Source organism: Tauraco erythrolophus, unplaced genomic scaffold (assembly GCF_009769465.1).
Source record: "Tauraco erythrolophus isolate bTauEry1 unplaced genomic scaffold, bTauEry1.pri scaffold_66_arrow_ctg1, whole genome shotgun sequence".
NCBI classification, from domain to species: Eukaryota; Metazoa; Chordata; class Aves; order Musophagiformes; family Musophagidae; genus Tauraco; species Tauraco erythrolophus.
This window is the reverse complement of record NW_028238634.1, coordinates 85,793-104,416: the sequence shown is the minus strand read 5'-3', so window position 1 is coordinate 104,416 and position 18,624 is coordinate 85,793. Positions and strand designations below refer to the sequence as shown.

Below are 18,624 nucleotides of genomic sequence, written 5' to 3'. Positions count from 1 at the left end.
GATCATGTTGCTCAGAGCCCCTCCCTACCTGACCTTGAATGTTTCCAGGGACGGAGTATCTACCACCTCTTGGGCAACCTGTTCCAGTGTTTCATTACCCACATCATAAAAATTTCTTCCTTCTATCTAGTCTGGATCTACTGTCTTTTGGTTAAAACCATTACTCCTTGTTCTATCCCAACAGGACTAAAAAGTTTGTCCCCATCTATTTTATAAGCTCCCTTAGGCACTGGAAGGCTGCTCAAAGGTCTCCTTGGAGCCTTCTCCAGGCTGAACAGCGCCAACTCTCTCAGCCTGTCTCCATAGCAGAGGTGCTCCAGCCCTCGGAGCATCTCCGTGGCTTACTCTGGACCCGCTCCAGCAGCTCCATGTCCTTCTGATGTTGGGGACCCCAGAGCTGAACGCAGCACTGTGGGGGGGGTCTCAGGAGAGCAGAGCAGAGGGGCAGAATCCCCTCCCTCGCCCTGCTGCCCACGCTGCTCTGGATGCAGCCCAGGACACGGTTGGCTTTCTGGGCTGCCAGCGCACGGTGCCGGCTCATGTTGAGCTTCTCACCCACCAGCACTGCCAAGTCCTTTTCCTCAGGGCTGCTCTCAATCCATTCTCCGCCCAGCCTGTTCTTGTGCTTGGGATTGCCCCGACCCATATGCAAGACCTTTCACTTGGCCTTGTTGAACTTCATGAGGTTCTCACAGGCCCACCTCTCCAGCCTGTCAAGGTCCCTCTGGATGGCATCCCTTCCCTCCAGCGTGTCCACACCACCACACAGCTTGGTGTCATCTGCAAACTTGCTGAGGGTGCACTCAATCCCACTGTCCATGTCTCCAACAAAGATGTTAAATAGCACTGGCCCCAGTATGACCCCTGAGGAACACCACTCGTCACTGGTCTCCACTTGGACATTGAACCGTTGACCACAACTCTTTTGAGTGCGACCATCCAGCCAATTCCTTATCCACCGAGTGGTCCATCCATCAAAACCACGTCTTTCCAGCTTAGAGACAAGGATGTCATGTGGGACAGTATCAAATGCTTTGGACAAGCCCAGGCAGACGATGTCAGTTGCTCTTCCCCGATCCATCAATACTCTAACCTCATCATAGAAGGCACCAAATGAGTCAGGCAGGATTTGCCCTTAGTGAAGCCATGTTGGCTGTCACCAATCACCTCCTTGTTTTCTATGTGCCTTAGTATAGTCGCCAGGAGGATCTGCTCCATGATCTTGCTGGGCACAGACTGGTCTGTAGTTCCCTGGGTCTTCTTTTTTCCCCTTTTTAAAGATGGGGGCTATGTTTCCCCTTTCCCAGTCATTGGGAACTTCACCAGATTGCCACGACTTCTGAAATATGATGGATAGTGGCTTAGCAACCTCATCTGCCAGTTCCCTCAGGACCCGTGGATGCACCTCATCAGGTCCCATGGACTTGTCCACCTTCAGGTTCCTTAGATAGTCTCGAACCTGATCTTCTCCTACAGTGGGCGGTTCTTCATCCTCCCAGTCCCTGCCTTTGCCTTCTGTGCCTTGGGCAGTCAGAGCATCCCAGAAGTCTCCGCTAAGGTTTGCCTTTTTCGCAACACCTGTGGGTCGTTGAGCCACAGCCTGTTGTGCTTTGGCATCGATCCTGAGGTTCTTCCTGCTCGCGGGGAGCCTGGCCAGTAACTCCTGGTGGTATTTGAACCGCCGATCCCCCACTCCACAGCTAATCCCAACAAACCTGTGTTCGCTGGTGACGTTTTGTGTGTTATCTTCTAGGTGGCTGCAGACAGGACTATGGGCTTCGTGCCCAACGTTTTTCCAGGAACTCAGTTTAGAATGAATCATCTAAAATTCACCGGAGTTTTTTCCTTCCTCCCTCCCTTCTTCCCTCCCAAGTTCCCTCTTCCTCTTTCCTTTCCTTCCCTTCCTTTCCTTCCTTCCTCCCTTCCTTCCCTCCTTCCTTCCTTCCTCCCTTCCTCCCTTCCTTCTCCTCCTCTCTTTCTCTCTCTCTTCCTCTTGGGTTCATGTATTTGTTCATGCATTTCTCCTGAGACCCAAGCAGATCAAATCGGAATTTTGGCGGCGCAGGGAGGCTCGGAGCAGCCGTGCACGGGAATCCTCGGGGGTGGCACCCCTTGTACCACATGACAAGTCTTGACGTTAGCTGTGGCTTTCCTGAAATGTTCTGGAGTTTCCCAGTATCTTTTACTCGGAGTACCCAAAACCTGAAAAATAAATTCCTTGTTTATCCCTGCTGAGATCACAGTCCTGCCCAGCCCTGATACTTCTAGGGACATGGCGAAGATTAACTGAATTTCTTGATTTTCCTTCAGCTACACGCTGAAAACTCCACCATTTATCCCTTCATCATGGACCACTCCATGCAGGCGACGCAGCAACTGGCTCGCGTTCCCACCGCTGAGGGTTAGCACCACCCAAAGCTGCGTTCCTTCTTCATGGTGCTCGGTTTGGATGGGCTCCTTGATCTTCTCTGAGGGGAGAAGGTGTAAGTGTGCAAGGATGGGAACGGTGCTCTCCACGTGTCTGAGGAGATGCATCTGAAGAGGACCGGAGCGTTCTCCGTTTGCATTCTCCCTCTGGAGGCCATAAAAACTTGTTCCCTGAGCTTCATGCGCACCACAGCACATCCCACCCGGCCTCTGTCTGATACCCTCATGTCTCTGAAGTCAAGATTGGTGGGACACGTGCATTGGATGGTGCTGGAGTCACCATGTCGTATCTGAGACGTCTTCATCAGGTTACAAATACGACATGAGAATAAACTGACTAGAAACGTTGTGTAGCGGATGATTTTGCAGCTGATGTTTTGACAAACGAGCCCTTCCACAGGTGTCTGCAGTGTCACCACCTACATCCCACTGGTAGACATCTGGGCTTCCTGCTATAACTCCCGACGATTTAATCGATACCCATAGTTCCAAGTAGCACTTCGGCCTCTGCAAGACATTGAACATGGCCCAGCCCTTTGTCAAAAAGTCCTGTGCCAGGGTCCTTGGGCACCTGACAGCTCTCCATGTCCATTTCCAGATCACACTCTTGCACGAAGGCTCCACGATATTTGCTCCTACAAAGCCCTGCTGAGGAATTGACCCAAACACCAAATTTTAGCAGAATGGGGGGAGAGGGAGATGTTGTGCTGGGTATAGAATGAGTCACTTGTAGCTTGAAGGCACGTGTTTCCACAAGGCATCCAGACATCTGGAGCACAACACGTGAATGACATCATTTTGACCATTTTTATATAAGAGGAAAGAATTTTGACAGCGGTTTTGGGGGGGCCCCTTCCAACGCTGCGTCACACGCTCTTTCTCATCGTTTCTCAGTTGCTGACCTGGTGGTCACTGGGCAGAACGTGTTGCCAAGAGTGGCTGTGGAATAGAGGTGGCCTGGTCTTCACTGACAGCAAGGCTAGAAGGCTTTCCCTAAGCCAGGTCATCTTCTGGTTAGGACATCGCTCAAGACTTTGATGTGGACACACCAACCACTGCCCCTGGGACAACTTGCCCTCTCTGGACGGTGTCGTGCCAAGCCTGGAGCTACCCAGGCGTCTCTGTCTGCCTCTGGCAGGAGGTAAGGCTGGCATTAACTACAAGCAGTACTTTGGCACCCGGAGGAGTTGGTCTTCCCTGCGAGCTCTGTGGAACACGATCCACGGAGCTGTATCTTGGTCAAAATTCACAAAGGTCTTTCCCTTTCTTTGATTCCCCACATGGGAATAATCATTGGGATTATCTGTGGGGATAATAATCTAAATCCTGTAGAAGTCTGATCATCTGGGATGCTTTTGGCTGTGGTCCCCAGGGAGGTCCCATCCCGCGCCACACCTCTTTCAGCACGACAACCAGGCTGTGCTTTGAGATCCCACCGCGTCTTGCACAACTGGCCTTGCTTCCCCAAAACTCATCACCTGGTTTAGGATCTATCGGGCTGGACCAACAGCAGTGCCATGGCACGCTGTCTTGTCTGCTCACCCGTTCCGAAACCCTTGTACAGCACCCCAGCCCTAGAGCTGACCATGCACTTCTGTCTTGGACATGTCTTATGGACTTGGTTCATAAGTTCCCACTCTTGGCTTGGACAGCGGAGGGGACATTTTGCCATCCTGCTGTTCAGCCCATCCCATGCAAAGGGACGGAGTGGGGCTCCAGGTCAGACCAGTGACGAGTGGTGTTCCTCAAGGGTCAGCACTGGGGCCGGTCCTGTTTCACATCTTTGTCGGCGACATGGACAGTGGGATCGAGGGCACCCCCAGCATGTTTGTGACGACATCAACTGTGTGGTGTGGACACCCTGGAGGGAAGGGATACCATCCAGAAGGACCTGGACAGGCTGGAAAGGTGGGCCTGTGAGAACCTCCTGAAGGTGGAATGGGAGAAGGACTTGGGGAAGATGTGCCTGGGGAGGTGGCAGGTCAGAAGGCGAGGCAGGGTGTAGCTGGGGGCTGTCTCCAGCCCCAGATGGGTTGAGAACCAAGGCACGTGGTCAGGATTGAGGACGGCTTGGCTCCGGTCAAGGCGCCCACGGTTGTGGGTACCCACACGGTATCTGTCAGGGAAAGCAGAGATGGGCAGGGTAGGGGACCTGGGGGGTAGGGATGGGAGGACCTCACTGTGCTCACAGCTCCATGGTCAGCAGCACCCTCAGGACCGAGTCTGTGGCTCTCCAAGAGACAGTGCTGCCCTGCCCGTGCACAACCACTGGGGTAACCTCCACCCTAAAACATTCCTGTTGCCCACCACAAGAGAAGATTCACCTTCCAAACAACACCTGGAGATGATTCCAAAGCCCTCACCCCTCTCCTGCCTCTCTCCATCTTTGGCCGGACCCTCTGCCCACCCGTTGTACCAGACCTGGGGTAGGTGATGTTGAAGATGTCATCGTCCCGCACCAGGAACTCATTGTGAGCGAAACTCAAGTTGTACTCAGAGTTGTAAGCAGGTGGGAATTTAATACCTTCATACATCATGCAGTAGACCAGCATCATGCCTGGATGGGGACTGGGATGAGGCGCTGCAGCTCTGTGCCACTAGGATGGAGAGGTGGGGTAAGGGTGCTGACTCCAAGACAAGAAACTTCTTCCCCCTCATGGTGGGTCCCAAACAGCATCCCAGCCAGCCCACATCTCCAACATCAGAGGATGTTGAAGACAGGCTGAGAGAGTTGGGGCTGTTCAGCCTGGAGAAGAGAGGGCTCCAGGGAGACCTTCCAGCACCTTAAGGGACTACAAGAAAGCTGGAGAGGGGCTTTGGACAAGAGTGTGGAGCAACAGGACACGGGGCAATGGCTTTGAACTGGAAGAGGGGAGATTTCGATGGGATCTAAGGAAGAAATTCTTCCCTCTGTGGGTGGCGAGGCACTGGAACAGGTTGCCCAGAGAAGTTGTGGCTGCCCCATCCCTGGCAGTGTTCAAGGCCAGGCTGGATGAGGCTTTGGGCAACCTGGTGTAGTGAAGGGTGTCCCTGCCCATGGCAGGGGGGTTGGAACTGGATGATCTTTGAGGTCCCTTCCAACCCAAACCATTCTATGTTGGGGATACGGGATGTGTATTATGGGATAACCCACCCGGATACTCTTCAGCCCTTCCTCATGGGGACCCCACCTCAAGAGCAGGTTGGGCGGATGTTGGCTCGTAGGGCACTTCAGGGGCTCCAGGGATAAATTCCTGCTGATGGACTGATCTCCCATCTCCCTCCCCCGCTGCCCCACGTGTTCACCTGCCCTCACGGCTTGGGGGGGTGTCAAGCAGCCATCATGGCAGCTCTCTGGCCAGCCAGGTGGACAGGAGAACGGTGGGATCTGGTACCCAAACCCCAGCTTGGCTCTCCTTCAGGAGCTCCAGGTCCTTTGGAGGTGCCGGGAGCTGGAGGGAGAATAAAAAGGGGAGGGAAAGGTTTCCTGCCCTTGTGCCACCATTCTGGAGCGACGGTGTCCATTGGGCACCCCTTTCCTGAGGCAGGGTGCAGGGAGCCCACCAGTGCTGGTCCTTTTGCGACACAGTGGGGTGGGAAGCTGGTGTCCTGTGTCCCCTGCCCTGACCCCCACTTCGAATTCCCACCTAACCTTCTCCCTTTACCTCTGAACACACTATTAAATGATTTCCCTGAGCTGAAAATCCTTTCCCAGTAAACTCCAGTAAATTTAACAAATCCATTAAAAAATGGATTATTAACATGGCTCATTAAAAAAAAAAAAAAAATAGAAGTCCTTCCAGGAAAGACGGAGATGCTGCTACAGCAACTCAGGGGTGGTGCAGACCTTTTTGCCCTTTGGCAAGAGGAAGAGGAGAAGTTCTTCCTCCACTGAGGTGCTGCCCAGTTTGCCAGTGATCCAAGGACAGGGATATTTAACGTCATTAATTAGAAGAAATCCTCTACCGACGTGCGAAATCGAAAGTGTTTTCCCAAGAGTACTCCGTTCTCTTGCTAAAGGACTGGCTGCTCCTTGGAAAATTTTACGTGCCGATAGAAAACGACCGGAAAAATAAGTGCATGGGGGGTGGGCAGAGCGTTTGGGAAGTCGGAATATCGGCTCGAGCCGTGGGATGGTTGGGTTTGACCTAACGAAGTCATTGCCCTTCTCCTGCCGTTTCCCAAGCAACCCGGAGAGAAAACGGGAGCGAGAGACGTGGAATCATAGAATCATAGAATGGTTAGGGCTGGAAGGGACCTTCAAAGGTCATCTAGTCCAACCCCCCTGCAAGGAACAGGGATATCTCCAACTAGATCAGGTTGCTCAGGGCCTTGTCCAACCTGGCCTTGAACGTCTCCAGGGATGGAGCATCCACCACCTCTCTGGGCAACCTGTTCCAGTGTTCTACAACTCTCATGGTAAAAAATTTTTTCCTAATATCCAACCTGAACCTACCTCCCTCTATTTTAAAACCATTACCCCTTGTCCTATCACAACTGGCCCTCCTGAACAGCCTCTCCCCATCTGTCTTGTAGGCCCCCTTGAGGTACTGGAAGACCGCTATAAGGTCACCCCGGAGCCTCCTCTTCTCCAGGCTGAACAGCCCCAGCTCTTTCAGCCTGTCCTCATAGGAAAGGTGCTCCAGCCCTCTTATCATCTTCGTGGCCCTCCTCTGGACCCTCTCCAACTGGTCCATGTCCTTCTGATGTTGGGGACTCCAGAACTGGACGCAGTACTCCAGGTGAGGTCTCACGAGGGCAGAGTAGAGGGGGAGAATCACCTCTCTAGACCTGCTGGCCACGCTCCTCTTGATGCAGCCCAGGACGCGGTTGGCCTTCTGGGCCGCAAGAGCACATTGCCGGCTCATATTGAGCTTCTCGTCCACCAGCACTCCCAAGTTCTTCTCCTCAGGGCTGCTCTCGATCCATTCACCACCCAGTCTGTATTTGTGCCTGGGATTGCCACGACCCAGATGTAGGACCTTGCACTTGGCCTGGTTGAACTTCATGAGGTTGGTACGGGCCCACCTCTCCAGCCTGTCGAGGTCCCTCTGGATGGCATCCCTCCCTCCCAGCGTGTCGACGGCACCACACAGCTTGGTGTCACCGGCGAACTTGCTGAGGGTGAAACACTTCAAGCGGAAGGTTGGCTTCACCTCCGGGAAGGAGGGCACCAAAAAATGACATTAACCCATCACCTTCCCTGCGCCGAGTTGAGGAGACCTAAAAACAACGGGAAAAACCTCAAAATATGACCAATTTTTTGGTTTTTCTTTGCGATCCGAGCGGGTATTCACATTTTCCAGAAGAGATCTACAGGAAATTTATTGGATATTTTATAATTGGCAGTTAATAAATAACGGTAGTTAATAAAAACCACCGAAAAGTAAGTGAGCCAGCCCGAACATTGGTTAAAAAATGAGACAACAAACGCGTTTGGAAACGCCGCGGTGCTGGAAGGAGTTGGTGGTTAAATCCGGCACCAGCCGCGTTTCGGAAACACGCGGCGGCGTATTAAAAGGCACCAAAATATGTAAAAGGCATTAAAAATATTCAAAAAGCATTAAAACTATTTAAAAGGCAACAAACCATCATAAGCTGCGTCTGGTTAATCGAGATATAGAGAAAACCAAAAATTACTTCATTCAATTTTAGATATTTTTAAGTGTTCTTGTTAAGAAAATGTTCCTGCATCGCACACGCGTGTCCCCACATGCACACACGTGTCCCCACACACACTCATGTGCTCCAGGCACACTTTTGCATTGCACACACGTCACTACACGCACACACATGTCCCCATGCACACACATGTGCTCCAGACATGCTTTTGCATGGCACATGCGTCCCCACACGCACACGTGTCCCCGTGCACACACATGTGCTCCAGGCATGTTCCTGCATCGCACACGCGTGTCCCCACATGCACACGCCTGTCCCCATGCAGACACACGTGCCCCAGACACGCTCTTGCATCGCACACGCGTGTCCCCACACGCACACACGTGTCCCCGTGCACACACACGTGCCCCAGACACGCTCTTGCATCGCACACGCGTGTCCCCACACGCACACGTGTGTCCCCGTGCACACACACGTGCTCCAGGCATGTTCCTGCATCGCACACGCGTGTCCCCACATGCACACGCCTGTCCCCATGCAGACACACGTGCCCCAGACACGCTCTTGCATCGCACATGCGTGTCCCCACACGCACACACATGTCCCCGTGCACACACGTGCCCCAGGCATGTTCCAGCATCGCACACTTGCCCTCGCCCCCCCCCCCCGCCCCCGGCCCCCCCCGCCCCGCGCACGCGCAGCCCCCTCCGCTCTCCGCCCTCCCCGCCGCCGCCGCCGCCCCGCCCCCGGAAGTGGCGTCACCGCGCTGCGCGCGAGCGCGGCCGGAAGCGGCTCTCCGGGCGCCGTCGGGCCGCGGCGGCGGCGGCCGGTGAGCGCGGGGGCACTGGGGGAAACTGGGGGGGGACTGGGGGAAACTGGGGGGGTTGTAGTCTGGTTGTAGTGGGAGGGGGGGAGGGAGGTGATATGAGAGGGCCCGTGTTGGTTCCGGGGGGACTGGGGCGTACTGGTGGGGGACTGGTTGTAGTGGGAGGGGGGACGGAGGTGAGGTGACAGATTCTGGTTGGTACTGGGAGGGACTGGTGCATACTGGGGGGGACTGGTTGTAGTGGGAGGGGGGAGAGACGTGAGGTGAGAGGGTCTGGTTGGTACGGGGGGGGACTGGGGAGGAATGGTTGTAATGGGAGGGGGGAGCGAGGTGAGGTGAGAGGGTCTGGTTGGTACTGGGGGGGACTGGGGCATACTGGAGGGGTCTGGTTTTAGTGGGAGGGGGGAGGAGGTGAGGTGCGAGGGTCTGGTTGGTACTGGGGGGGACTAGAGCATATTGGAGGGGACTGGATGTAGTGGGAGGGGGGAGGGATGTGAGGTGAGAGGGTCTGGTTTGTACGGGGGGGGACTGGGGAGGAATGGTTGTAATGGGAGGGGGGGAGCGAGGTGAGGTGAGAGGGTCTGGTTGGTACTGGGGGGGACTGGGGCATACTGGGGGGGACTGGTTGTAGTGGGAGCGGGGAGGAAGGTGAGTTGAGAGGCTCTGGTTGGTACTGGGGGGGACTGGGGCATACTGGGAGGGTCTGGTTTTAGTGGGAGGGGAGAGGAGGTGAGGTGCGAGGGTCTGGTTGGTACTGGGGGGGACTAGAGCATACTGGAGGGGACTGGATGTAGTGGGAGGGGGGAGGGAGGTGAGGTGAGAGGGTCTGGTTGGTACTGGGGGGACTGGGGCATACTGGGACGGTGTGCTTGTGATGGAGGTGGGGGAGTACGGAAAGGTGAGGGGGTCTGGTTGATACTGGGAGGAATTTGGCATACTGGGTGGGAGGTCTGGTTATAATGGTATTGGTGGAGGGCAGTGAGATGAGAGGGTCTGGTTCATACAGGGAGGGATTGCAGTGCACTGGTGCGACTGGTTGTACCGGCGAAGGAAGAGGGCAGTGAAATGAGAGGGTCTGGTTATACTGGGGGCGAGACTGGGACATACTGGGGGGGGGGAGATCTGGTTGTAATGGGGATTGAGAATGAGATGAGAGAGTCTGGTTGATACTGGGGAGACTGGTGTATACTGGGGGATGGGTCTGGTTTTAATGGGAGGGCCCGTGTTGATACTGGGGTGAACTGGTTGTGAGGTGGGGGGAAGCGGTGAGACGAGAGGGTCTGTTTGGGACTGGGCTGTGCTGGGAGGCTCTGGTTGTAACAGGTTTGGGGAGGGGGATGTGATGGGAGTGTCTGGGGTGATACCAGGGGAGACTGGGACACACTGGGAGGACTGGTGGTGTTCTTGGGGGGATGATACCAGGATATGCTGGAAAGATCCTTGTTGATACTGGGAGAAAACTCGGATGCACTGGGAGGGCTGGTGTGTTCTTGGGGGGATGATACCAGGATATGCTGGGAAGATCCTTGTTGATACTGGGAGAAAACTGGGACGCACTGGAATCACCATTCCCTTTCCTGACGTGTTTTTCCCTGTCGGAATTCCTGGTGACGAGTCGTCAAACTCACCATCCCGTCAGAATTCCCAGCAGGAAATTAAGTAGTGGCTATTAATTAAGTGGTTATTAATAACGGGATCAGAGTGGTTATTAATAATGGGATTGAAGCGGTTATTAATAACGAGATCCGAGTGGTTATTAATAATGGGATCGAAGCCGTTATTAGTAATGGGATTCGAGTGGTTATTAATAACAGGATCGAAGTGGTTATTAATAACGGGATCGAAGCGGTTATTAATAACGGGATCCGAGTGGTTATTAATAATGGGGTGCCATTTCCCGCGGGATTCTGGGAGACGGATCGGGCTTCAGCCTTCGGCCTCCCCCTCGGCCGCTCCGCGTGCCGGGTCCTGCGGGGGGGCGGCAGGTCCCGCCCGGGCGATCCGGGCGCATCTCGGAGCCCGGGCGACGCTTCCCGAGCTGCAGAGCCGCCGGGCGGGCTCCGGAGGTGCCGGCGGGCTCGGATGGAGCCTGGAAAAACTCCGTCCGGAGCCGAGCGGCACTGCTGAATCCCGGGAGCTGGGGGCTGGATCCCTTTGCTCCCGGGGCTGGCAGCTCCCTCCCAGAGACGAGGGTCATGTGGGCACCCGGGGGCACCGAGCACCCTCTGGGCAGCTTTTCCTTGGAAGCTGCCGGCCGCCGGGATGGCGCTGGGCAGCTGGGGACGCGGCTGAGGCCGGTCCCTCCATTGCTGCTCCGACCGGGCGACCATGAGCAATTCCTGCCGGGAAGCAAACCGCTCCCTGCTGGGAGCAGCAGCTGGTTTGGGTGCCAGGAACAGGCTGGTGGGTCTCCATCCTCACGTCCCTTCCCTCCCTCCTCGCTCCCGGCCCGTTCTCCTTCTCACCCTCTCTCCTTTCTCGTTTTTCCAGGCGCTGCCATGGAAGGGCAGCTGGCTCTGCCGGCCTGCGAGCCCCCCTTTTCCCAGAGGCACTCCCCGCTTTCCCGAGGAGATGGGCCCGACGGTGAAGAGGAGCAGGAGGAGGCTGGGGAGGAAGACGTGGTCCGGGCGCAGCCGAGAGAAGAGCTGGAGGAAGGCTCCCTGGGACGAGCTTCTCCGCGCCGCTTGGGACGGTGCCGCATCCCTCAGGATGCGGGCAGGTCCTGCCAGGACGCCAGTGAGGACTGGGAGGCTTCCCTGTGCCGCCAGGTGCCGGAGGAGCCGCAGCCGTGCCGGCGGAAGCACCGGCTGTGCCTGAAGCCGGAGACAAGCCGGGTCCTGGCGTCCCCCGGGCGGGGGGAGAGCGCCGAAGAGCCGGGACCCTCCCGGGGGAAGCGGCTGCGGCTGATCTGGGGCCGGACGGGTGGCTTGGGACCGAGGGAGCTGGAGAACGGGCTGGAGGACGTGCCGCGGAGCGTCGAGGAGGAGGAGGAGGGAGGGTCTGGGTCCTGCTCCCCGGAGCCGCCCCTTTCCGCCGCCGCCCGTGCCAAGCCAGACTTCGTCCAGCTGATCGACGAGCGCGGCATCTACTCCACCGCCAAGCTGGTGCTGGGCGGCGCGGTGGGCGAGCTGGAGGAGGCGGAGGCGGCGGCGGGGCTGGCGGTGCCGCCACGGCGCGCCGGCGGCGGCGTGGGCGAGCTGGAGATCCGCCAGGTGATCGTGGACGAGAAGCCCTTCCAGTGCGGCGTCTGCGAGAAGGCCTTCAAGCGCGCCTGGGAGCTCTTCAGCCACGAGGTGGTCCACAACGAGGAGCGGCCCTTCCGCTGCCACCTGTGCCAGGCCTCCTTCAAGCGCCACTCCGACTTCAAAAGCCACCGGCTGGTGCACACGGAGGAGCGGCCCTTCCGCTGCGAGCTCTGCGGCAAGCGCTTCAAGCGCTCCTCCAACCTGCAGGAGCACCGGCGCATCCACAGCGGCGAGCGGCCCTTCCGCTGCCCGCGCTGCGCCAAGAGCTTCAAGACGCCCTACGAGCTGCAGCGCCACGCGCTCACCCACTGCGCCGACAAGCCCTTCAAGTGCGCTGACTGCGGCAAGGACTTCCCCACCTCCAACGCCCTCCTGCTCCACCAGCGCCAGCACTGCGACGACAAGCCCCACGTCTGCGGCGTCTGCGGCAAGAAGTTCACCTACGGGCACAGCCTCAAGGTGCACGAGCGGGTGCACACGGGCGACCGCCCCTTCGTCTGCCCGCTCTGCGGCAAGGGCTTCAAGCAGTCCAACGCCCTCTCCTCCCACCAGCGCGTGCACACCGGCGAGCGCCCCTTCTCCTGCCAGACCTGCGGCAAAGCCTTCAAGCAGTCGTCCTACCTGGTGATCCACCAGCGGGCACACACGGGCGAGCGACCGTACAAGTGCGAGGCGTGTGGCAAAGCCTTCGCCCGGCCCTCGCTGCTGCTCCAGCACCACCGCGTGCACAGCCAGGAGCGGCCCTACAAGTGCAGCTTCTGCCACAAGTTCTTCAAGGACCTGGCCTACCTGGCCGTGCACGAGAAGGTGCACACGGGCGAGACCCCCTACAAGTGCAGCGTCTGCGACAAGGGCTTCGCCCACCCCTCCAACCTGCTGCAGCACCAGCGCGTCCACCGCGACGGATGAGCTGCGACCACCACGCCACTGGGCTGGAAGCGGCGCCGACAGCGGAGCAGCCTGGAGCTGGGGGACACCGTATGCGTGCCTGAGGACCGGCGTGACCCCCCCCAAAAGCTGTAGTGCTGCTCCCTGCGCCGAACCGGGACCTGTGCCGCGCTCTCCTCCGCACTCCGTGGAGGGCGATCCCGGCGGGACCCTCCCCAAGCACTTGGGCAGCTCCTGGCGGGTGTGCTGTGACTCGTGGCATGCGCCAGTGGGCAAGCAGGAGCCCTCTTCTTTGTCCTCCTGCAGGGAGGAGGGCTGAGGCGCCCCCTCCAAGTCTTCCCAAGATCCCCCTGCCCAGTAATCCCAGCGAGCGTGGCTCAGCCTGGGCCGGGGGCTCCCGGGGAGCCGGGGTGTGCCGTAGCCCGTGGTAGGGGACAGACTCGTCGGGTTTTTCGGGAGGGGAACGCAACGACAGTACGGGTGGCAGAAAGGATCCCAGGGAAGAGCGAGGAGCAGGCACCTCCCTTTCCCGCCGGGAAGCCTTTTGGGATTCCGGCGTCCCGTCCGTATCTCGTGCTGCTACTAATGATCCGGTTAATTACTCCCTTTTTCCCGCCCCAGGGTGCTGACGGGGCTGGCAGGGAGCGGAAGCGAGGGACACGCTCGTGGGAGCCTCAGCAAGCGGTGCCTGGGGCTGCAAGTCCTTTTCCAGCTGCTCCTGGGACTTTCCAGGCAGGAACCTGGATGAGATACAACCAGCCCTCTGCTTCCTCCTCCTCCTCCTCCTCCTTTTCCTCCTCCTCCTCCTCCTTTCCCACTTCTGGAGCTACCCTGGAGCCTGGATTTGTTGGCTGCTGAGCGCAGGGTGGCACGTGGAGCTTTGCTCACGAGGGCGAGACGGGAGCCCTGTCCTCGCCTGTGCTGGTGGCCTTGTGCCACCCCTCGGACTCCTGGAGATCCCGTGTCCCACCCTGTCCCCCCTTTCCGTACTGTCCCTGGAAGCGCCGGGAATGGGGGGTGGGATGCGTGTGCTCCTCGGTGCTCCGCACACTAATTACAGGGTGGTTATTTAATGATGGCTCAGCCCCAGCGCCTCCTCCAGCTCCTGTCTGTGTCCGGCTGGGTCTTGACGTGGACTTTGGGTGCTGGAATAGTCCTTGGTGGTCTTCCCTCCTTCCCACCCAGCACCTTCTCCTAACATCCTTCCGTTGTGGGCAGGAGGTCACCTGGCACGTGTTGCCAGCAGGTGTGGTAAGGAGGGACTGGCCAAATCAGATCTTGGGCAACCTGGTGTAGTGGAGGGTGTGGGGTTGGAACGAACTGGATGATCTTTGAGGTCCCTTCTAACCCAAACCATTCCATGATTCCATGAAATCCCACGCACGGAGTGGATCTCGCTCGGCATAGCGAAGCCCCTGCCCTGCGGACGGGTGCTAGATGGGCCAGCAAGCTGTGTTTGGCATTCGAGCTGGTGGATCTCCCTGCAAGGGTGGTTGTGGGCTTCCTGGTGATGTTGGTCTTCCCCCCTGCCCCACAGCTTCCCAACTTTCTCCCGGTTTGGCCCTTGAGACAGGACTGGGGCAGCTCTGACCTTTTCCAAATCCTGTTCCTGGCTGCAAGTTATGATTTGGCTTTGGGGTTGAGCTTGTCCCTGAACATCTGTCATCTGTAGCCCAGACAGTGGTGGACGCGTCTCACCAGGTTCCCATCCTGGGATCTGCTGTGTCCGTGTGTCTCTGGGGAAGGGAGGTGGCACCTGCAGCCCTGGGAACAGGTTCCCTGTGGTGATGGTGGTCCTTCACCCTCTGAGGCGTGGTGAGACACGCACTCCTTGGGCCATATTCCACGCAAACCCACCCTCTCCTCAACTCCTGGTGCTGAGCAGAGGGGGACATTTCTCGTAAAAGAGGGAAAAACTGGGGACATGAGATGTGGAGGACGGCTGATGGCAGGAGGTGGCTGCCCTAGGCAGTGTTGCGTATGTCACTCCAGGTTCCTTCCATGTCACATTTTTGCTTCTGGGAGTGTCTCCTACACCTGAAGGCACCTCCAGTGATGCCAGTGTAGGAGCAGCCCAGTCAAGTGCTCCAAGTGGTTGGTGGAGATGTGGGATTGTGCTCAACTGCCAGAGATGATCCAGAGTACCCAGTTGGCCTTCAGCTCCTTTTCCAGGAGAGCCTGCATCTCTTCGAGTCCCCGTGCCCTTTATGCCAGCCCCTCTCCGAGTGTCTGGAGGAACTGGGGGCATCTCAGGTGGCACTAGGTAGGTGGTAGATAGACTCTGTGGTTGGACAAGCTGAGACCTTTGATGGGCATCCCACCCATGGGCATCCCTGTGGGATCTTTGAGCACCCTGGTGTGGTGGAAGATGTCCCTGCCCATGGCGGGGGCGTTGGAACTAGATGATCTTTGAGGTCCCTTCCAACCCAAACCATTCTGGGATTCTGTCATCTCCAGCCTTTGGCATCCTGGAGGCATTTCAAACGGGAGGAGAGGGCCATCCCCGGTGGTTCAGGCCCCATGGTGGCTGTTCCTACTGATGTCCCATCTTGGAATTAAGGCTTTTCTCATGGGCTGGGATCGTGCGTTGCGTGATCACCAAGCGATGGATGAGGTCACCAAGTGATGGCCTTACGGCCAACACCGGTTTGGTAGTTGGCACGGAAAGGGATGGCCTCACTGCTGGAGGAAATTATTTCACGTTTTGTGCTGCTTGGAAGCCCTACAGACCCGCTGCTCCCCTCAGCTGTGACCTGTGGGGGTGATCTCATGCTGGCGCAGCCCAGCTTTTCCAGTCCATCCCTGGCAGTGTTCAAGGCCAGGTTGGATGAGACTTTGGGCAACCTGGTGTAGTGGAGGGTGTCCCTGCCCATGGCAGGGGGGTTGGAACTAGATGGTCTTTCAGGTCCCTTCCAACCCAAACCATTCCGTGATTCTGTGTTTGCTCCAGCACCTAGTGAGCTCCTGGACACTCCTGGGTGGGATCGAGGGCACGGATTCACCAGGGGTGAGGAGCATGAGGGCTCGCACTGAAGGTTTTCAGTTTATTTCTGAACGTGATGGACCTCAAGCAGCCCTGACTCTGATTTTGCTCCTAATTTTGAGACCTTCCTTTCCAGCCCTTCCGAAGCATCGCAGGAAGAAGGAGAAATGGGAAACGCGGAGAAACCTTTGGTTCCGCACCTTGCCCAGTTTTGGGATGTCGTTCATCCCCAAAAAAGCTGGAGAGCGGACCGGGCATGACGTTACCTGCTTTCCTTCTGGCAAAGAAGGCACCACTTGGCTCGGCAGACGCCGTTTCCTGCAGTTGGGACCTCTGCTTGTTGGATCTCTTGGCCTCCCTCCCACCATCCCAGGTGCTTTTGGGGCACAGCCTTCGGTGTGCCAGCCCGACAGACCCTGAGGCAAGGTTGGGAGTGGGGTCCCTCTGCGCCGGGACGCTTGTGGGCACTGGGTGCCCCCAGAGAACCACGAGCTGCCGAGCAGGAGCACGTCTCGTGCCTCCGTGAACCTCCGCAGAAAGGTTCCCCACGGCTGAGTCCCCAAGGGATGGTTGCAGCTTGAGGGCATGGGGCGAGGAACATGGGGCTGTGTGCCCGCCCCACCGTGCATCTGGCGGGATGGCTGAGGATTTGGGATGAGGGATGAGTGCTGTGCAGCTCTGGTACCTGGGATGGGCAAGAAAGGGGAGGACTTCCTCCATCTATGGTGTGGGGGAGGCTGTGGCGGAGAAGCACAAAGGTGTTTCCTCCACACCCGTCACGCCAAGAGGGTTGGGGACCCCCTTTTTAATTCATTTGCACCCTTCTGCTCCTCCAGCTCCTTCTGCTCCTCCAGCTCCTTCTGCTCCTCCAGCTCCTTCTGCTCCGTCAGCTCGGCCCCGTGCTGGCTGCCGGGGTCCTCGGGCTCCATGGGTGGGGTGGGAGGTGGGCGCTGGCATCACAGGGCATTGTCTTCCTTCATGAGCTCTGTGGTCTCCATGTCGATGTCGTCAGGGGCTTCTGCCGTGGTGGGGAGGTAGATGGCCCCCATGGGCTGGAAGGGCGGCGCCAAGGTGCTCTGGTCACCGAGGCGCTGGTGGGCTGCGGGACGGAGGGGACACCGGGCTGCTGAGCTGGCCCCGTCTCTGCGGCCCCGTGGGTGGCCGGAGCGAGGAGCGTGGGTTGGGTGGGGACAACACGGAGGGGTGAGACTGTCACCTCCAGCCTGGGCTACTGCCATGCACCTCGTCTTCAGGTTGAGCCCCAGCAGGACCCCGCTCAGCACCATCACCAGCACCAGCAGCGCTATCAGCGCCGAGCAGGATGGCGCAGCGCCTGGAGAGGGGAGAGCAGACGTGGGATCCCATTCCCAGTGTGGAAGGAAACCCAGCACCCAGCGTGGCCTGACCCCCCCCCCAGCAGCTCCAGTGGTGGAGATGGCTGTTCCTTAGTGAGGTTTCACATGAAGATGAGTTTCCCTGGGTGGGTGGTGGGATGGGGGGGTCATAGGGACTTCCCACGTTCCTGCTGCTCTTAAATCCTGCATCAGCCCTTCGATGCCTTGTCCCACTGTGGATTTGGGGTGCTACATCTCATGTAGGTTTATTTCTGATCCTCCTTCATCCTTCAGAGCTGTCCCAGCTCTACCACGAACTATCTGAGAAATGGGGGCTGGTCCTGGAGGGAGCCCAGAGGGTTTGGGGAAGGGGACAGAGAAATTTGGGCTCCAAGAAGAAATCATAGAATCACGGAATGGTTTGGGTTGGAAGGGACCTCAAAGATCATGCAGTCCCACCCCCTGCCATGGGCAGGGACACCTTCCACTACACCAGGTTGCCCAAAGCCTCATCCAACCTGGCCTTGAGGACTTCCAGGGATGGGGCAGCCACAGCTTCTCTGGGCAACCTGTGCCAGTGCCTCACCGCCCTCAGAGGGAAGAATTTCTCCCTTAGATCTATCTAAAATGGGAGTGATGAGCATGTTCTGAGGTCAGGAAGGCATCTCCGATGCTCCCAGAGGTGGTGGAAAATGGTGCAGCCCCCAGGAGAGGCTCTCCAGAGCTTACTGGGATGAGCACATATGGCCTTTCCCTGTTCTCACCTTGGCACCTTTTCCCCCCACCTGGTGCGGACACCGCGGAGGATCCCGGTGCTCACCCTTTGGCTTGGCGCACACCACGCCGGCCGCCGCGCCGTGCCGGCACGTTCCCGGGCCCATCTCTCTCTGTTGGCACTCCAGCAGCAAGGACTCGGTGCCCCGGCAGCTCAGCCCCTCCAGCAGGGCACGGCCGGGCCCTGGGCTGAGCCGGGCTCCGAGGGGCGCCGCCTGGGCTGGCCCGCAGCCCAGCTGCCTGCAGACCACCGCGGCTTCCAGCAAGGTCCAGCCGCTGCTGCACACCCCGTGCCAGGTAGCGTTGTAGAGCACCTCCAGCCGCCCCGCGCAGGGCCCGGGGCCGTCCTGCAGCCGCAGCTCCAAGGGGTTCGTGCCTGCAAAGGAGAGGGGCAGGGGGGTGAGGGGGCCTGCCGACCCCACAGGCACACGGAGAGGGGTGTGCAAGGTGCACGTGTGCAAGGATGGGTGTGCTAGGTGCACATGTGTGCAAGGATGGGCGTGCAAGGTGCACGTGTGCAAGGATGGGTGTGCTAGGTGCACATGT

General features: G+C 58.1%; 3 protein-coding genes across 3 annotated transcripts in view; 2 read left to right on the top strand and 1 right to left on the bottom strand.

Annotated features, from left to right (window-relative positions):
* LOC104380737 (scavenger receptor cysteine-rich domain-containing protein DMBT1-like) overlaps positions 1-18,624 on the top strand; it is a 96,652-nt gene that overhangs the window by 30,539 nt on the left and 47,489 nt on the right.
* LOC104375781 (uncharacterized) lies at positions 11,353-13,008 on the top strand. The gene has a single exon (XM_009982208.2). The coding sequence runs from the start codon at positions 11,353-11,355 to the stop codon at positions 13,006-13,008; it is 1,656 nt and encodes a 551-aa protein (XP_009980510.2).
* Positions 16,927-18,624, bottom strand: part of LOC104375815 (scavenger receptor cysteine-rich domain-containing protein DMBT1) — a 32,759-nt gene continuing 31,061 nt past the window's right edge. Inside the window, exons 16-18 of the mRNA XM_086631001.1 lie at positions 18,125-18,454; positions 17,187-17,303; positions 16,927-17,069 (exon numbers count right to left, since the gene is read on the bottom strand). Of these exons, the coding sequence (XP_086487127.1) occupies positions 16,927-17,069; positions 17,187-17,303; positions 18,125-18,454 (590 nt within the window). The remainder of the gene's footprint in view (positions 17,070-17,186; positions 17,304-18,124; positions 18,455-18,624) is intronic.